The sequence below is a fragment of the Ranitomeya variabilis genome, chromosome 6 (assembly GCF_051348905.1).
Source record: "Ranitomeya variabilis isolate aRanVar5 chromosome 6, aRanVar5.hap1, whole genome shotgun sequence".
Taxonomy (NCBI): Eukaryota; Metazoa; Chordata; class Amphibia; order Anura; family Dendrobatidae; genus Ranitomeya; species Ranitomeya variabilis.
In genome coordinates, this window is record NC_135237.1 from 489,399,929 (window position 1) to 489,420,095 (window position 20,167).

Below are 20,167 nucleotides of genomic sequence, written 5' to 3' on the forward strand. Positions count from 1 at the left end.
TGGGTGACTACACCACAGTATCACTTGTGGATTTGGCAATGGCTTTGCTTTCTCTGGCTCTGGCCTGTGTTCAGTCTCACACAGACCTGTTCTATACAGAGTCTCCTGCTCTGATGCTTGCAAACCAAAACTGACACACAAAAATCTTAACTGACAGTTTAAATGGGAATCGTGGACATGGGTCACCCAGAGTGAAGGGAGAGATCCGTCCCACTACCATCCTACAGATCTCTCCAATAATGAAAGCCCATGTCAGGTTTTCTTAACTCTGACTTGGTCAAATATAGTAGTTTGACCAAATCCACTCTCGCTTTTATTTTTCATTGTAACCACAGCTGTGGCTGTAATTACAATGCTCTCCAGGGGGTTTAGTATGGTTCTATGCACATCCTGGGGGACACATAAATCCCATATAATTCCCCTCACTGCCTCACACTATATATTACTATTTGTAACTATATGTTACTGGGGACATAACTTTGGAATGGAGGGGCACATAAAAAATGTAAGAACATTTTCCAAAATTATTGGAGCAGCGCTAATTGGAGTAGGTTACGCCAGAGATGTCAAACAGACACCATGCTCTATGAAACCATTGCGTGTAACTACCTACAGGGCTGCAGAGGTTGCAGTTGCAGTCAAACTGGGCCCTGGATGTAGAAGCAGCTCATTGGTGCCTCTACCTAAATGAGAAATCAAGCGGAGCTTACCTAGAAATTTTGCTTTAGGGGCTTCAGAGCTTCAAGTTATACCCCTCTAGAGAACAGCTAATTTAAATTGACTGTTCAACCAATATTTGTTTTACATCTCTGTTATAAAAAAAGAAAAGAGAAGAAGCAAAACTCACCTGAACCAATCCCCTGCCACTACTGAGTCCTTGCTGGTCTCCCTTCATGGCGCTTTCTTGGCACAAGAGAAGTAACAGGATATGACAGCTCAGCCAATCACTGACCTCAATAGTGACCATCTGCAGCCTGTGATTGGCTGAGGAGGTATTTCCTGTGTACTGATAGTATCAAAGAGTAGTGACCAGCAGTGACAGGATTGGTGGGGCATTTAGGAAGGGGAGTAATGATTCATTTTTTATATACCTCAGTTTTAAAAAAAGGATCAGGCAGACAAACCCTTTTAGTCATTAATTCTGCCTAAAATATGACTTCCTAAATCATTTGATCGTTACTATAAATGATGGGAGAGTTTATTAAAACCAATGTTTATTATGCAGGTGTTAATGAATAGCCTGTGGGAGTAAAGGTACCTTCACACGAAGCGACGCTGCAGCGATAGCGACAACGATGCCGATCGCTGCAGCGTCGCTGTTTGATCGCTGGGGAGCTGTCACACAGACCGCTCTCCAGCGACCAACGATGCCGAGGTCCCCGGGTAACCAGGGTAAACATCGGGTTGCTAAGCGCAGGGCCGCGCTTAGTAACCCGATGTTTACCGTGGTTACCAGCGTAAAAGTAAAAAAAACAAACAGTACATGCTCACCTGCGCGTCCCCCAGCGTCTGCTTCCTGACACTGACTGAGCTCCGGCCCTAACAGCACAGCGGTGACGTCACCGCTGTGCTTTCACTTTCACTTTAGGGCCGGGCTCAGTCAGTGTCAGGGAGCAGACGCTGGGGGACGCGCAGGTGAGCATGTACTGTTTGTTTTTTTTACTTTTACGCTGGTAACCAGGGTAAACATTTGGTTACTAAGCGCGGCCCTGCGCTTGGTAACCCGATGTTTACCCTGGTTACCAGTGTAAAATATCGCTGGTATCGTTCCTTTTGCTTTCAAACACAACGATACACGGCGATCGGACGACCAAATAAAGTTCTGGACTTTATTCAGCGACCAGCGACATCACAGCTGGATCCAGATCGCTGCTGCGTGTCAAACGAAACGATATCGCTAGCGAGGACGCTGCAACGTCACGGATCGCTAGCGATATCGTTACAAAGTCGTTTCGTGTGAAGGTACCTTCAGTGGTCCTAATTTATTAAGAGTAGCCCAGCAAGACATTAGGTCATTTATTAACTGGCACTAGCCTCTTAATAAATTAGCCTCATCTCTTGCAAACACCTAAAAAGCAAATTCTTATCTAATTTGTTTTGAAGATTTTCACTTTTTACTTAAAATTATTTATACCACAGATGTTGGTCCATTAACATCCACCATTAAAATTTGCTGTAAACCTTCCTTTCAATCTTCCACAGGGAAATAAAACCTAATTTCTTAAATTAGCACATTAAACTACATGCTGTAAAATGCTATGATGGAAGATTTTACCAGATGATGATCCACCTTGTAAACGGAAGGGAACATATGGGTGTCTCTAGGTGTCCGCCCATACTGTGATAAGTACTTCATCAGATTAGTTCAAGCCTTCTGTCACTCACAGCCCTCATTCTGTGGGTAATCAAGTCAGAGAGTCTTTTCTGCTAATTTGCTTATTAGGACAGTTTAGGTGGTAATTATTTCAGCCATAAAAAAATATTCTTTGTCTTTATTAGTCTGTTCTTTGTTTTTAACATTCTTGCTTCTCTTGTTGGTCTTTGGTCAGATATTGAAGAATGTTCCTATAAAAATAAGCAGATAAGCTGATCATAGAGAATAAGCAACCTGTATCCCCCAACAGTAGTTGCAATTGTCAGTGTTTAATCATCCTACAGTGCCTCTACAGGAAAAATGTAGTATTACACAGTTTCTATTGAAATCAATGAGCTGTCTACATAATACACAGATGTCCCGGGTCCTCCAGAGGGAGGTTTTGATATTTTTCCTATTAAAGGCACTGAAGAATGGATCTGTAAACATAAGATGATCATAGAGAATTAGCATGCTGAATCCTCCAGCAATAGGTGCAGTTATAAGTGTTCAACCCCCCTACAGCTCCTCTACAGGAGAAATGTAGTATTACATAGTTCCTATTGAAATCAATTATTATTATTATTATTATTATTATTATTATTATTATTATTATTAAATCAATGAGCTGTCTACATAATACACAGATGTCCTGGGTCATTCAGAGTGAGAAACCTTATGAGCAGCAATTCTGTGCTCTGGCCAGTACAAAGAGTCCTGACTACTTCTTTTCTATTAACCCTTAATACGCTACTAGGGTATTTGAACATGTTTTTAGCTAACCAGAGAACAACTTTAAAAGGAAGATATTACCAAATTAGTGATGTTAGTGATTACTGCCAGGACTATTATAATGCCCAGAATATAAAGCCTGCTGTATATTTAAAGAAGACCTGTCACCAGGTCATAAGTGACCAGTTTTGGATCTTATTTTATTTCTACTGCTCTCTTGAGTATTCTGTTTTGTTTGTTTTGTTAATTTAAATTTGCCATATAGTTCCAGGGATATGGGCCTTTTCATTTGATGCTAATTTTTATGGTCTTTATGTCATGATCCTATGGTAGGATTTTAGCAGGAGCCTCGGGGGTTAATGCTGCTGGCCTCCCTTTGGATACGGGAGGGCTTTTTATAGCCGCAGGAGGCTTGCTTCCTTGTCAGTTATACTTCTGCCCTCGACTGAGTTAAGTGACCCCTGTACACTTGTGTGTTTGTGCCTTGTGCCTGCGCTGTTGGTCTTCTTCCCGTTTTGTCCTGGCCTGTCCCCTACGTCGCATTTGCCTGCCTTTTAGGTTCTGTCTGTGGATTATCTGGTTCTCTGACCCCGGCTTGGTTTCTGACTTCCCTTTCGCTTGTTCCCTCAGCTCTGGTATTACCCACTCAGTTTCCTGACACCCGTTTGTACTCAGTAACTATACGCTTGTCGGCTCCCCAACCAGTCACCTCCCGGTTGTACCCTTGGAGCTCCGCTGATCGCTCCGAAAGCTCTGGCGGCTGGCCCCATCCCAGGCCTGCCTCCTGCGATCACATGCCGCAGGTACTGCACTGTGCCGTTCTGTGTATGCGGGTGCTGTCTACCCGTCCCCGTTTTGCTGTACGGGAGTCGTGTCCAGACCTGGACAGATTGGTCACAGGGACCCTGATACTTTACCAAGGAGGCTTGACTCACATTGTAATAATGTAGAGTAGCCTTAGGATACATCCCCTAAGAATCCTGTAGGCATTGGCCTGACCCATTGGATAGACCATAAAAATTAGCACTTATTAAAAATAAGTCCATCTCTCTGGAACCTTAAGGCAGGTGCAGACAACTGTATGTTCTCCATCCAAGAAAAAAAAAGGTCCGATTATAATAATCACACTCTGATCAGAGTTCGATAAGAGTGTAATCTCATTTTCTTGGATGTAGAGAATAACAATAAAAAAAGTTTCTCTATCTTCTCAAGTAAGTATTTCCGTGAAAATCAAACTGCACTCGAATGTTATCCAAGTAAACAAACCAAGGGAATCTTATTTCTCATGTTTGTCAAGGGTCCTTGAGGTTGGACCCCCACCAACAAAATGTTTTGGTTTATCTTAGTGATCTTCCAAACCACTTATAGGATGTATCACCCCCAGCAGTTTGCCCCGGGTACATTTCGCCCCCACACATTTCGTCCCCAGCATTTGGCCCCCAGGATGATACTTACCTGTCGCAACTGCAGCTCCTTGGGTCACGGAGTGCAGTTTAGCGGTTCCCCGTGACGTCAGATGGAAACAGTTGATTTAACATGTCACAAAAGTGCAGCACTCTGTAGAGTACTTTTATGACATTTGGACTGATGACAGACGGGAATTCATGAACCACAAGGACAAGCAGGGGCGGACTGCTGAGGGCGAAATGTACCTGGGGCGAACTGCTGAGGGCGAACTGCTGGTGACGAACTGCTGGGGGCGAATCATCCAAACCCCTCCAAACCTTGGACTGATCAGTATCTCAGAGTATGAGAGTGCTCATTCACACATCGCACCATCATGAAAGCTAATGAGGTCGTGGTGCGATAGTGGCGGATGCTCGTAAGTCACAAGTAGTTCAGCAGGTCTAGTTGACCACATTCATTATGTATCATGGCTCTACTGCATTTTTGGCAGCCCAACATCCATCATTGCCAAACTCACAGTGTTGTTCCTGCCTTAAATTTCCATCCATAGGCCATACTTCTTGTGCCTTCCACCTATCTAAAGCTTGTGAAATAGAATGCTCCTTTATTGACCACCGTCATGAAATATGCGGAATAAAGCTCCAGGCCATCACAATGATGTAGAGTTTATCCTCACTGGACAATAAGAATTCAGGTTTCTTTTCGCCATTGAACAGTAACACAAGTAAATGGACATGACATTTGGTAATATCATTTTCATTGACTTTTTCAGACTTATTCATTTCAGCAAATGCTATGTCAATGTATTCCACTAAAGGGTAATGCCTCTTGTTATAACTTGTGTTGGATGTGTCCGCTGTTCAATGCAACTGTCCCAGTAATTACATTTTCCATCCATTATTTTCATTGTTTCCTGATAGTTTACGGAGTACGGCCCTGGAATAAATGTACTGAGATTAAAAAAATATAAATCTAAGCAGAGCTTCCTTAGAGGGAAGTGCAGTCTCATCATGCTCCACGACATCGGAGTATCATTAGCAATGTTTGGAGCTTGACAGATGACCTTCATTATCAGTTACCTGACATCGGTGATGGGCTCCGTTAGTTGGAGGTTACATTGACAGTTCGTCTATAAAGAATGAATCCAGCACTGCAACAGAAGAGTCTAGTACAATCACCACTTGTAAGGAAGGGGTCGGGTAGAAGACTTGTATCCACTCAGGATCTAACAAAAGAAGAGAAAAGCTACTTTCTATATGAGACATAGAAACATTTACAAAAAGTGAAGTGTGATTATTATTATATTTTCCATATTCCTTATTTAAGCCTGTGCAAATCTTTATCAATACAAGATAATTATCGTATTTAGTATTTTCCCAGCATATGTAGCGAAAATGGTGATATTAAAAGTTAACCTTTAATCAGTATTGTTAAAAATTCCAAAACACTAACAAACAAGTAAAAACCCTAATGATAATGATTGTACAAACAGAGGGAAAAAAAACAGATAAACTATGAATATATATCAAACACAATAAGTGTACTATGCCCCCTATAGGGACCTAGTCCTATTATGGCAGCAAATAGTCCCACAGAAGATATCTGAGTCAGGTCACAAGCAAGCAAATACAATACTAAAGGATTAGTCTGCTAATAAATGATAGATAGGGAGCAGCATAAAAATGGTATTCAGTAGCATTCACACACATTATATAGGAACAATCTCACCATTAGAAGTCTAGAAGACCTGGCGCCCCCTTATCACTGATAGCATGGAGAGGTCCCTTATGTCCATGTTTGTGTATATTCCTCCCGACGCGTTTCCTCTTGTCAAATTCCTCATGGGAGACCATATAGCTGGTGCAGATTCATGGCACCATACACAAAATTTGCCCGTCATATATTTGACCTGACTCAGATATCTTCTGTTGTACTATTTGCTGCCATAATAGGACTAGGTCCCTATAGGGGGCATAGTACACTTATTGTGTTTCAGGTATATTCATACTATTTATATTGTTATTGTTTTGGGTTTTTAACAATATTCATTAAAGGTTAATTTTTAAGATCACCACTTTCGCTAAAAATCCTCTAATATACCAATGGTCTCTCACACTTATACCCATCACACTTTTGCCCATCCCGCTAATATACCAGTGGTCTCACGCTTATACCCCTCTATTATTATTATTATTATTATTATTTATTGTTATAGCGCCATTTATTCCATGGCGCTTTACAAGTGAGGAGGGCTCTATTGCTTATAAGTCATTTTCCCAGCATAGCCTATTTATTTTTTCCAGTAATTGTACATTATGCTTTCATCACAGAGAAATATAATTTAATACTCATTCAGTAACAGATTATGATGTGGAAATTCATGGAACACTCTGGCCACGATTCATTATTATCTTTGCACATTTTCTGTGGGGTGAAAATGTATCTAAGAGTGACTTTTTAGTTGCAAATTATTCATAATTTAAATTGCACCTTTTTTAAGCCAACGTTACCTGGTTTCACATTTTATTTGTTGGGTATTATGGCCATGGTGTTCTTTATCCATTTAGCGTAATTCTTCATTTGCCATATTTGTGCAGTTGGACTCCAGTACTCTACTGAGACACGAAATCTGTTTAGTTTTATTTTTGCACAGTTGTAGACTTACATGTGAGATTTTAAAGGATCACACGATTTTTTGCTCTAAAAAGGCACAAAAAAGGCAAAACAACAGAATTTTTACTGTGCATGAAAGTTATTAACCCACATGCAATATTTTGAAAAATTTTGGGGAAAAAAAAGGTAATGAACATCGAAAAAAAAAACAAATGCGGATCATGAATGAGGGTCAATGTTTATACGACTGTAGATCTATGTAGTTAAAAAATGCTGCTATAAAAAGGGATTTTCCGGACTTTATGGGCTCGTGCAGACGAACAAATTATTGGTCCGAGTGTGAGCCAACAAAACATCGGATCGCACTCAGACCTATGTTATTCTATGAGGCCGTGTAAATGTCCGATTCTTTCCTCTGACAGAGTCTGGGACTAGGAAACAATTGCAACAAGCCCAAGATTGATCCAATGTTCAGATTGCACTCGGCCATGCAAGTCAATGAGTCAATGGAAAACATCGGACTGCACTACAATGATATGCGTATCCAATTTCAACAGACTAGAGCACACTGATGAAGGTCCACAGATGACCGAAACGTTTGAGAATATTGTGATACTGTATGTATTATAATAAACACTTTTTCATCAGACCCACGAGAGTGTGCCAAGTATATACTCTACAATTTCAACAGACTGACACAATGGAGAAGATAGAAAAAAAATCTCAATCTTCTCCAGATCCAAGAGAATCTGAGCACACTGTGCTCACATGCTAATCGGAGTTTGATCAGAGTGTCATTTGCATAATCGGCCAAATTCTCTTGGATGAGAGAAAACACTGTGGTCTACACGAGCCCTTAGGCCACTTTCACACTAGTGTCAGTACGGGTCCGTCGCAATGCGTCGGGCCAACGAACCGACGGACGTTGTGAAAGTTTTGCACGACGTGGGCAGCGGATGCAGTTTTTTTACGCATCCGCTGCCCATTCTGCAGTCCGGAGACGAGGGGGCGGAGTTTCAACGGCACATGCGCGGTCAAAAATGGCAGACGCGACGGACAAAAAAAAAGTTACATTGAACTTTTTTTGTCCCGACGGACCGCCAAAACACGACGGATCCTTCGCACGAAGGATGCGACGTGTGGCCATCCATCGCGATCCGTCGCTAATACAAGTCAATGGGCAAAAATCGCATCCTGCAAGCACTTTTGCAGGACCTGTTTTTTGCCCAAAACTACGGATTGCAACGAATGCCAAAAAACGGAAGTGTGAAAGTAGCCTTATACTGCTAAACTATACTTAGCATAGCTCATTAACAGCAGATCAGATTTGCTGATTGAAGTGGCTGTGAGATGGTAGCACAGCTATCTCCTACTCAAGTGAATGGGAAAAAGCTGCAGTACCAGTCAGGGCCACTACACAAAACATAGAGCTGAGCCAGTCCTAATACTCTCTGACTAATTCAATCAGCTTATCAGTATTAGGCCACATTCACACGTTCAGTATTTGGTCAGTATTTTACCTCAGTATTTGTAAGCCAAAATCAGGAGTGGAACAATCAGAGGAAACGTATAATAGAAACACGTCACCACTTCTGTATTTATCACCCACTCCTGGTTTTGGCTTACAGATACTGAGGTAAAAAACTCACCAAATACTGAATGTGTGAACGTGGCCTTAATCCTATGAGTGGGACCTCTGATGACCTGATTTCAATTATGAAACCGGAGGATGGGAAAATTCCTTTAACCCCTTCCTGACAAGCGGCATATACAGCGCCACGTGAGATGCATTCCCGCAAACTACTGTATATATGCGGCGTCATAGTCGTGCGGGCTCATTCTGAGCGCCGCTGCTATCAAATGCGGGTGTCAGCTCTATATGAGAGCTGACACTTTGCAGCAAAACCCACGAACGGTGCTAGAACCGATTGTGGGCATTTAATGCCTGTGATGCTGCTGTCAATAATGGCAATGACATCGCCGGGCATCGCAGAGGGAGGGGGCTCTCTCTGTGCTCCCATTGGCACAACGCGATGCGATTGCATTATGCCGATGGTCTCCATGGTGACTCCGGGCAGAAAGATGACCACAGGGTCACCCAGGGAAGTGAACTGTCAGCTCGTGCTCAAAGCACGACCTGACATGCCTCCTCCCTGCATATGACATGCTGCTCTGATGTCCACCAGTGCAGAAGCATTGCACAGTATTAGAACAGTTAATAAAAATTGAAAAAAAAATTGTAAAAAATCACAAAATAAAGAACAAAAAAAAGAAAAACTATCAATCCAACAAATACATTTATTTAAGTAAAAAAAGTACACATATTTGCCATCACAGTGTCTAGAACAAACCGACCTATAAAGCTGTCCAACTAGTTAACCCCTTCAGTGAACACTATTAAAATAATAAAAAAAACTAGGCAAAAATACTATACTTTAGGCCGGTTTCATACGTTAGTGGCTCCGGTACGTGTGGTGACAGTTTCCTCATGTAGACATTGACACACGTAGACACATTAAAATAAATGTGTCTGCAGATGTCAGCGTGTTTTTGCCGACCGTGTGTCCATGTGCAAAACACGGACACATGTCAGTGTTCGTGGGAGCGCACAGATCACACGGACCCATTAAAGTCAATGGGTGCGTGTAAACACGTGCCATCCGTGTGCTGTCCGTGTGCATTTTTTTAAAGTCATAGGGTTGAAGTTGAAACAAATTGTTTCAATACACGGACACGGACAGAACACGGACAGCTCACGGACGAATAACACGGACACACGGATAGCACATGGATGACACATGGATGGCCTACGTGCACACACGGACACGGATAGCTCCGGGACTGTTTCTTCCGGTACCGGAAATATCTGGACGTTTGAGACTGGCCTTATCATTATACCACCAAAACAAAAAGTGGAATAAAACACGATCAAAAAGACAAATGTAAATAAAAATGGTACCTCTGAAAATGTCATCTTGCCCTGCAAAAAACAAGCTGCCATACAGCTCCATCAACAGAAAAATTAAAAATTTATAGCTCTCAGAATAAAGCAATGCAAACGTAATTATTTGTTCTACAGTATAAAATAGTTTTTATTGTGTAAATGCGCCAAAACATAAAAAATATAAATGAGGTATCACTGTAATCATACTGACCCGAAGCATAAAGCTTGGTAATCAATTTTATCACACACGGAACTACATAAAAAGAAAGAAAAAAACAATTCCTGAATTGCAGTTTTTTTGTTCATTCTGCCTCACTAAAATTGAACTAGAAAGCAATAAAAAAGTAATGTGATTAAAAATGGTACCAATAAAAATGTCAATTCGCTCCACAAAATATAAGCCTTCACATGACTTTGTCAGCAGAAATATGGAAAAATTATAGATGTTAAAATATGGAGATGCAACAATAAAAAACATATTTTAGTTTGTGACAGCAGCCAAACATAAAAAACTATATAAATCTGGTATCCAACATGAAGAATACAGTCATCTAATCACTTATACCGCACAAGGAACGGTGTAAAAAAATGAATAGAACCAATTCTTCACCTGCTATTGATTTGTTCATTTTGCTTCCCAAAGATAGCGGTAGGGCTTGGCTCACACTTATCATGCACCCTGTGCTGAGTACTTACACCAGGGTTTCTATGTAAATCTCTAAAATACGTAATTCAGATGAAACCCCACGATGGAAGATTTCCTATAAAGAGGCAGATGAAGGCACTGTGGACGCCGTCTGGCTGCCTATGATCCGACGGTGTCCGTCTTTTTAAGCGTATAAAAGCATGGTCCGCCACAGTTTTGTGCACCTCTGAAAAGAAGGACACCACTGACCAGAGGCCAGATGGAGTCCAGAGTAACTCTGCTGCTGCATTATACTATTGGATCCCTCAGTGGTTTAATCTAAATCACTTCACTCACAGATTTAGATGTAAACTCCAATGTAAGTTCTCAGCATAGAACGCTGGATAAATGAGTTCCCAAATGTTATGTAAAATGTTCCCAACAAAAGCTTCAACTCAATTCACAAAAAAGCAAGTCCCCACTCAGCTTTGATATTTGTTAACGGAAATATAGGGGGCTTCCATGTTACTGAAAAGAAATTCAGCAAATTCTGCACTCCCAAATCCAAATGCCCCTCCCTTATGAACCCCACAGTGTGCCTCAACCACATTTAGCGTCCACATGTTTAGCATTTCTGTAGCGATGAGAGCCCGCCTAATTTACAGGTGCGTGTGTCCAGGAACATGAGCTGGGCATAACAATGTACTGGTCACTACAACATACTGGTGACTGCAACCTACTGGGCACTACAATGGCAGTTTGCAGTTTTCACTCAGCAACATCCACTGCTGCTTGTTTCTGGAAAACACCCATGAGTCAAAATCATCACTACACCTGTAGATACATTCTCAATAGGGTATAATTTCCAAAATTGGGGCACTTGAGGGGAGAATCAGCTCTTCTAGCACTTAGGAACTCTGTATATGGAGTCCGCAAACTATTCTAGCAAAATTTGCGTTCCCAGAGGAAAATAGAGCTCAATTCCTCCTGAGTCTCTCCGTATGGCTAAGCAGTACTGTACAGCCACATATGGGATATTTCTACATTCAGCAGAAATTGTGGGACAGATTTTGGTGTTATTTTTACCCATTTCTGAGCTTGTAAATGTTAAATCTTTGGCTAAAACAAAAGTTTGGTGGTAAAAATGTAAATTATTTTTTCTTCACTGCCCAATGGTATAAAATTCTGTGATACACCTGTGGTGTCAATGCAGCGCCCCAGAGTTCTGGTTGTTGCAGTACTGTGGCTTCGCCGCTAAGGGGAGCCATGGTACGTTCGATGGCACCGAAGGAGTTCCTCCAATCAGGTATCACAGACACCAATATATTTCACAGCTGGGCCTCCGGGGGGAGCTAAGGGTGCTATTCATTAGGCCACTCCCCACCATAGTGGGTAAACTGGGGGTCAGGCAGAAAGTTAGAGAGAACGCTGACGGGATTGAACGGAGCAACACCCTGTGGCAGGGGGTGTTGTGAAGGGAGAGACTGTAGGGTCTCTGCCAGGGGTGGGATCCTGGCAGAGGCTTGGCATTGAAAGAACGTAACGGGTCCGCGCAGGCTCCTGGAAGCGGCGGGACTCAAGAAAGGACTAGAAGCGAGATAGATTGTGCTGAGTGAGAAACGAGATCAAGCAGAAGGAGAATACCAGCAGGGGTTTTGTTGAAAGAGGCAGCACCCTGCTGAGGCGCAATACCGGTGGCCGGAACGCCGAGGGAGTGGATTAGAATACAGCTTCAAGCCATACTCCAAACAGCGGCAGGACAGTCGGTCTCAGGCGGGCTGTCTACCACATATCACCTATGAAGTCTTGGGGGGCAATTGCGGGAGAGGGGCGACTCTAGGGTCCCGGAAGAACTCCAGGCCTACCTGACAAACGGGTGCCATTCCAACCTGAATACAGGGAAGGGGTGGATTGCAGAGGAACATCAAATCGAGTTGTGAGGGAACTTAAGAAACAGACACAACCGTTGTGGGGTTACTTTCCGTAAGCACAGCAGGGAAGGACTACAACACATAGCGCTAGAAGGAAGGCACAGATTTCCACCTGAGAGGAGAACTCTGGAGGTGCCATTGGACCGGCCGGACTTGCGTAGCCTGGTGAACCGTGTTCCGGACTGAGGACTCAGAGATCTCCAGTAAAGAGGTAAAGAGACTGCAACCTGGTGTCCTCGTTATTTACCGCGACTTACACCCCACAACTGCACCGCTCCACCGCTATCATTACTACCACCTATTACACCGGACGTCCCCCACTGACGGACAGGGCCACGGACCGGGTCTAGCCACCGTGACAACCCCAGGACTGAGATCCCAGAGGCCCGGCTCCGGGTACCCCTCGGCCCTGCGGCGGTGTGGGGGCGCTCCATCAATATGATCAATGCATCTGTATATAAATTCATTGAGAGCTGTAGATTGTACATTTGAGCATTTTATGGTGGTTCTGCTGTTCTGACACCTCAGAGGCTCTATCAATGTGACATGGCACCCTTAAACTAGTCGATCAAAATCTGAACTCTAATATGTCGCTTATTCCCTTCATATCTTTGCACTTTGCTTCAAAAGTAGTTTTCAACCACATTCAGGGTATCAGCGTACTCAGGAGAAATGGCACAACAAATTTTAAGGTACATTTTTTCCTGTTAACCTTGTGAAAATAAAAAAACTGGTGCTAATAGAACATTGTTGTGGGAAAAAATGTGATTTTTTTAATATCCATGGCTCAACTTTATAAACTTCTGTGAATCACCTGTGAATTCAAGGTGCTTACCACTCATCTAGATAAGTTCCCTGAGGGATCTAGTTTCCAAAATAGGGTCACTTGTAGGGGGTTTCCATTGATTAGGCCCATCAGTGGCTCTTCAAACGTGACATGACACTCACAAAACATTCCATTAAAATCTGCATTTCAAAATGTCACTCCATCCTTTTTGAGCTCTTCCGTGCACTCAAACAGTAGTTTCCCCCAAATATGGGGTATCTGCTTAACAAATTTTGTGGTCCAATTTCTCCTTTTACTCTCATAAAAACATTGAGGCTAAAATAACATTTTTGGGACAAATTTGAGTTTTTATTTTCACGGCTCAAGGTTATGAACTTCTGTGAAGCACCTGGGAGTTAAAAGTGCTCACCACACATCTAGGTAAGCTGAGGGGTCTAGTTTCCAAAACTGGGTCGCTTGTGGGAGGTATCTACTCTTTAGGCAAATCAAGGGCTCTCCAAATACGACATGGCATCTGCTAATGATTCCAAATTTTGCAGTCAAATGGCGTTCCATCCCTTCTGAGCCCTGCCGTGCACAAAAAATGTACTTTTTCCCCACATATGGGATATCAATGTACTCAGGGGAAATTGAGCAACACATTTTATGGTGCAATTTTACCTGTTACCCTTGTGAAAATACAAAACCTAGGACTAAAAAACATTTTTATATGAAAAATTATATATTTTTATTTTCACAGCTCAACGCTCACCACACATCTAGATAAGTTACCTGATGAGTCTAGTTTCCATGGTTTCACTTATGAGCGGATTTCACTGTTTAGGCACATCAGAAGCTCTCCAAACTTGACACAGAGTCCACTAATGGTTCCAGCAAATTTTGCATTCAAAAAGTTAAATGTCGCTTCTTCCTTTCTGAGTCCCGTTATGCACAAAAACAGTAGTTTTCTTCTACATATGGGGTATCGGCGTAGTCAGGAGAAATTGCTCAACAAATTATGGGGTTCATTTTTTCCTGCTACCTTTGCTAAAATAAAAAAAATTGGGTCTAAAGTAAAATTTTTGTGAAAAAGTTAAATGTTAATTTTTACCTTCCACATTTCATTAATTCTTGTGAAGCACCTGGAGGGTTAATAAACTTCTTCAAGGTGGTTTTGAACACCTTAAGATGTGCAGTTTTTAGAATTGTGTCACTTTTGGATATTTTCTGTCGTATTGGACCCTTAAAGTCTCTTCAAATGTGATTTAGTCCCTAAAAAAAATGTTTTTTAATTTTTTGGAAAATGAGAAATCACTGGTCATGTTTTAACACTTATAACTTCCTAACAGAGAATATATGTTTCAAAAATTGTGCTGATGTAAAGCAGACATGTTGGAAATGTTATTTATTAACTATTTTGTGTGACATGACTCTCTGACTTAAGGACATAAAAATTAAAAGTTTGAAAATTGCAAAATTTTCCAAATTTTTGTCAAATTTCCAATATTTTCACAAATAAATGTTAGTCACATCGATCAAATTTTATCTCTATCATGAAGTACAATATGTCTTGAGAAAGCCTCAGAATTGGTGAGCTCCGTTGAAGTGTTGCAGAGTTATTACTACATAAAGTGACACTGGTTAGAATTGCAAAACTTGGCCTGGTCAGGAAGGTGAAACGGGCTTCCGGGTGAAGGGGTGGCCATACACAATAACCAGAAAATAGTTGATGGTTGATCAATGAGTCAACAAATGTTTATCTGGTGACCATACACATGTTATGAAAATCTGCTACACTCACCAATATCAGTAGAACCAGCTGTCGATTGGATGTGTGTGAGGACTCCTTAGCTCTCCCTCAACAGGCGATGTTGGATGAGACAAGGATCCGAGTAGTTGGAATTCAAGTGCGCAAGTCTATTGCATATGGGCACAGTTAATCTTTAAAATGAAGCTTTATGCACATGGTTCTACTATCAATCTGCACATATTGTGCCTTTTCATGCCACCAAATTTAACAAACACACTGAATAATGTTCCATCACATCATATTAAGAAGATATTTTTATATAGAGAAGGAGATGATGGAAACAACATAGGAAAAATACTTTCATTTGACCAAACACACAAATCTATGGTTTGGAAACAAAAATACATTCTACTATATGTTTTACAATAGGTTGAAACCTAACTCGACTGCACTTAATGTCTAGAAATAAAGATGTTACCTTTATTTTATCACTTAAAGAGTAACCGTCGTTTTCATTTTTATTTCATAAATCAATAGTGTATATGAAAATAAGAAACTTTGTAATGTATCTTATCAGAGAAATCTGCTTCTTTCTCCTACTGGACTGATTTTTCATTCTCAAAATTCTCAATGCAGGAGTAAAATCTGTATACAGTGAAGACAGATTGTTATATTACTGACATAGGAGATTACAGGAGCTTATGATAAGATTATATGATGATGGGAGAGGGAAGCTAGAGGCAGAGCGCTTTTCCTCTAATTTCTCTTCTCTTCTACATAGAATCTTATCAGTAGCATCTGCCATCTCCTCTCTCAGTAATGGGAAAATCTGTCTTCAGTGACTACAGATATCACCTATGAACTGAGTTATGAGAAGGAATGATCAGTCGAGGAGGAGAAAGAAGCAGATTTCTTTGATAAGATATATTATAAAGGTGCGTATTTTCACGTATACTATTAATTTATGAAATGAAAATGAATAGAAAGGTTATTCTTAAATGCTTTGTGAAAAAAATGTTAATCCTTTAAAGGTGACTGACAGATCAGATGAAATAGAGATTTATATATTTAGCATTGGCCTTCACTCTTCCTATAACCCTTCTCCTATAATAGGCATACATTTAGAATAAAATATCATGTATTTGCCTAAAGTAATGTGATCTTCATAAAGGTGCTGAACATCGGACAATATGGAATTGCTACCACTTAGCATAACCAGGACTGATATGTTAGTTTTTCCTATAGGAACTATTTTTACTTTCTACTTCTACTACCATTAAGCAGGGAGATTATCATGTATTTTTTTTGGTTAGTCTAAATTTTGAGATTCACTAATTATTTATGTATTAATTTATCTCCTATTACCTAGAGTCAACATATTCCACAGAGCAGCTCACATGTTCTTATCAGTTATCTGTTCCCATTGAGGTCCGCACAATAATTTTCCTACCTCAAACACACTAAAACAGATTTTTTTAGTTTAAGAACTTCATAGTTTTTTGGGGTTTTTGAAATATGGAGAAAAAAAACAGGAAATACCAACACAATCACAGGAAGAAAATGCAAACGTGATGCAGATGTTGCCCTTGGTTGGATTTGATCTTAGGACCTCAAAATTACAAGGCAATAAGGATCACCAATAATACCTATAATCACCAAGATTTGAAATTACACATTAAACAAGTTACTTAATTGCCTTCATTACAGATTCCGTAAAAAAAATACGTACTAGACTAAATAAAACAGCCCAACAGCATGATGGAGCTCCAATGGCCCCATTTATAGTCAATGTGGTCAATTGGGCACTGCTACTTTCCGTCAAGTCACAGATCTGCTCTTAAATATATTGCTCTATACTATGAAGAAGCAGAACAATATAATTACCAAATGTAAGTGAGAACCTCTAGCATCCTTGGGGTGAACTAACAGTGTTCTTCTCTTACTGGCAATAATAGTCACGAGCCACTTACCAACCACCATAGTTATGATGCTTATTTGTGTAAGGTCTCGTGTCCTACACTATTTTTTCTGTTTATTTTCATTTTAGAAAGTTAAATTGTGACTTAGCCCTTAGTGAAAAATAAGTCTGATCATGCAGTTGATTGGTCCATTTAGCCTCTTGCCAATTTTGTTTTTTTAAGGCCATTTAACTTAAGTTGTACATAGGATGAGGTGAAGACTCTTGAGAAATGATTCATTAGTAATGAAACAATCTGTCGGTAGGTAACACGTATAACTTAGCCATACAGATGGAACGCAGAGCAGAGCTGTTTTTGGACTGATAATTATGGGAAAAAAGGCAATCTGCCAAATACTACACTGATACAAGCTCCATCTGTCTACTGCTCGCAGCTTCCCCCATCATAACAAGTCGTCCAGGGTCTCATTTATATGCTGCCTTTTTCTGTCGTCTTTCCTAGCCAATATTAAGATTATATTTAGGGCAAGATATATTTCTGCTGTTTTCCGCTGATTAAAGGAATCCCAACTGTTAAATATTCATAATTTTATAGAAGTGCCTGCATTTCATTTTTTACACCTTCCATTTTAGAAATCAGCACTCACCCAAGGCTGAAAAATCCCAAAGTGGATGTGCAGAGGGTTGTGAAATATTCTGGTATTACAGTTATCACATATACATTTATTTAGAACGTCTGCCTGTTATTGGACCAGGCTTAGGACCACATTTCTTATGCACAAATTATAACGTTCTGATCTTTTTATAGACATTCATTATTTCCTTTTGAATTACAACGTAATATTGAAAGCGACTTGTACGAGTTTTTATGTTCATCAACTTCTTTTTTCATTGACTGGTTTGTGGAATATGCAGGTTGTAGGGCTCCATGGACTAAATGTGTTCCAAACAATGAATATACCATTATGGGTATGTTTCCACATGACATAGCGCTGCAGACAGAAGAATAAGGAAAGTGGCACTCACCAAGTCGATGAAAATAGAGTCCTTTTTTTCCATATTTTGCGACATGCAAGGGGTTCAGAGGGGTGTAGGCAGAAGGATGTGAACAACAGCCGTTTCGCTTTGTTCTAACGCTTCTACGGGTCCAGGATATCTGCAGCAATAAATGTTGGGAAAATGGAAAATAGAAAAGACAGTAGATTTTATGCACATTTTACCCAATGCATTGCAGAAGGTGATATCGTATTCATATCCGCAGGTTACATTGAGATGATGCTGATTTCAATTTTTTTTCAACACAGACCAATTTCTGAGAAACAGAAAATCCAGTTGCATATTACAATGCAAAACAATAGCATAAAATCAGTGCAGTGACACCCAAACGAAAGAACCAACTCCAAGCAATACATAAGCACAGGATGATACGGAGTATGGACATTAAAAAGATGATTTTTATTAAACAAATTTATATAAACTTCACATTTGATGTAGAAGAAATGTATAAAAATACAGACATACAATAGCCAGCCATGAGTATATAAAGCGACGCACCAAGTCTGGTGACGTTTGTGTAGAGTATAGTGTGAGTAACAGCAGCACACCACCAGCCCAGAGATGCAAGTACAAGTCAAACCAAGTGGGCATAAATAAAGGGTTGGGGAGGCACATGTTACCACAGATGGAGAAACTCAGGCTGGCCATAAGTACTGGATGGCAATTCCCCGACGCGCGTTTCGCATGTGAAATATCGATTTCTCAAGGGGATGGTGCAGAATTTTCTTTTATTTATTGCAGTGTAGAAATGAGATTTAGTTCAATCTAATTTACAACTCTGCTCCTGTAAGACACACTGTTATTTGAAATCAAAAATCCACCGTAGTAAAAGGAGAGTTATCATTTAAAAATTACTTATTGTTTAAATCAGTTTTTTGTGATATATGAATTTAACCTCTTCCTGACATCTGCCGTACATGTACGGCGCAAGTTGGAAGTGGGTGTATAGAGCAGGCTCATGGGGTAAGCTCGACCCATACTCCACAGGTGATGGCAGTGTATTATAGCCAGGACCTGCCTCTATCAATCGCGGGTGGAGCTGAGCTCCACCGGCAATTGTAAACTTGATAGTTTACAATTGATAGAAGGCCATTGTCAATCTCTAAGGCATGTGGGCGCGTCATTCCATGAGCCCATCGGCACACCCATGAAGTCATTGCGGGTTGCAATGGTTTGCTATGACAATAGGAGGTCTATAGAAGACCCTCATATCTGTTTTTCCGAAATTTTCATAAATGAACACAAATATCTACTGGCCTAAATTTACCACTAACATAAAGTACAATGTGTCAGGAATAAACATTCTCAAAATTGCTTGATTATATTAAAACATTCCAGAATTGTAACTACATATAAAGTGACACATGTCAGATCTGAAAAACTTGGCATGGTCATTAAGGGGTTAAACAAAATAAAATCTTTTTGTAATATGTTCTAGGTATGTACCCATCATGCCTAGTATTGTGTGATTTAATGTATTTTTTCTTTTTTTTTACAGCCTACAAGGAAAAAATGAAGGAGCTGTCTATGCTCTCTCTAATTTGCTCATGTTTCCATTCTGAGCCTCGAAATATTAACGCATACACATTTGATGGTGAGTAATAACTGGCCGATATTCCATGCATACGCTTGTATATACTCTATTTCTCTATAATAACACATCCATAAACGTATTGCTTTAGTTTATATTGCAGTCTGATAGAGAACATTTATTCTGAACCCCAGTGCCTTCCTGGGGATTCTGCTCTCTAGCACTTAGGGGTCTCTGTATATGGAGTCCGCAAACTATTCTAGGAAAGTCTGCGCTCCAGGAGGTAAATAGCGCTCCATCCCTATCAAGACGCTCCATATGGCTAAGCAGTACTGCCATGTATGGTGTATTTCTATATTCAACAGAAATTGTGGGACAAATTCTGGTGCCAATTTTACCCACTTCTTGTGGGAAAATGTTAAATTTGGGGCTAAAACTAATTTTTTGTGGTAAAAATGTAATTATTTTTTCTTCACTGGCCAATGGTATAAAATTCTGTGACGCACCCTTGGTATCAATATGATCATTACACCCCTAGATT

At 40.5% G+C, this 20,167-nt stretch overlaps 1 protein-coding gene across 1 annotated transcript in view; it reads left to right on the plus strand.

Moving 5' to 3' along the window:
- Window positions 1–20,167, plus strand: part of STMN2 (stathmin 2) — a 71,892-nt gene that overhangs the window by 41,010 nt on the left and 10,715 nt on the right. Inside the window, exon 2 of the mRNA XM_077270702.1 lies at window positions 19,594–19,689. Coding sequence (XP_077126817.1) covers window positions 19,594–19,689 — 96 coding nt within the window. The remainder of the gene's footprint in view (window positions 1–19,593; window positions 19,690–20,167) is intronic.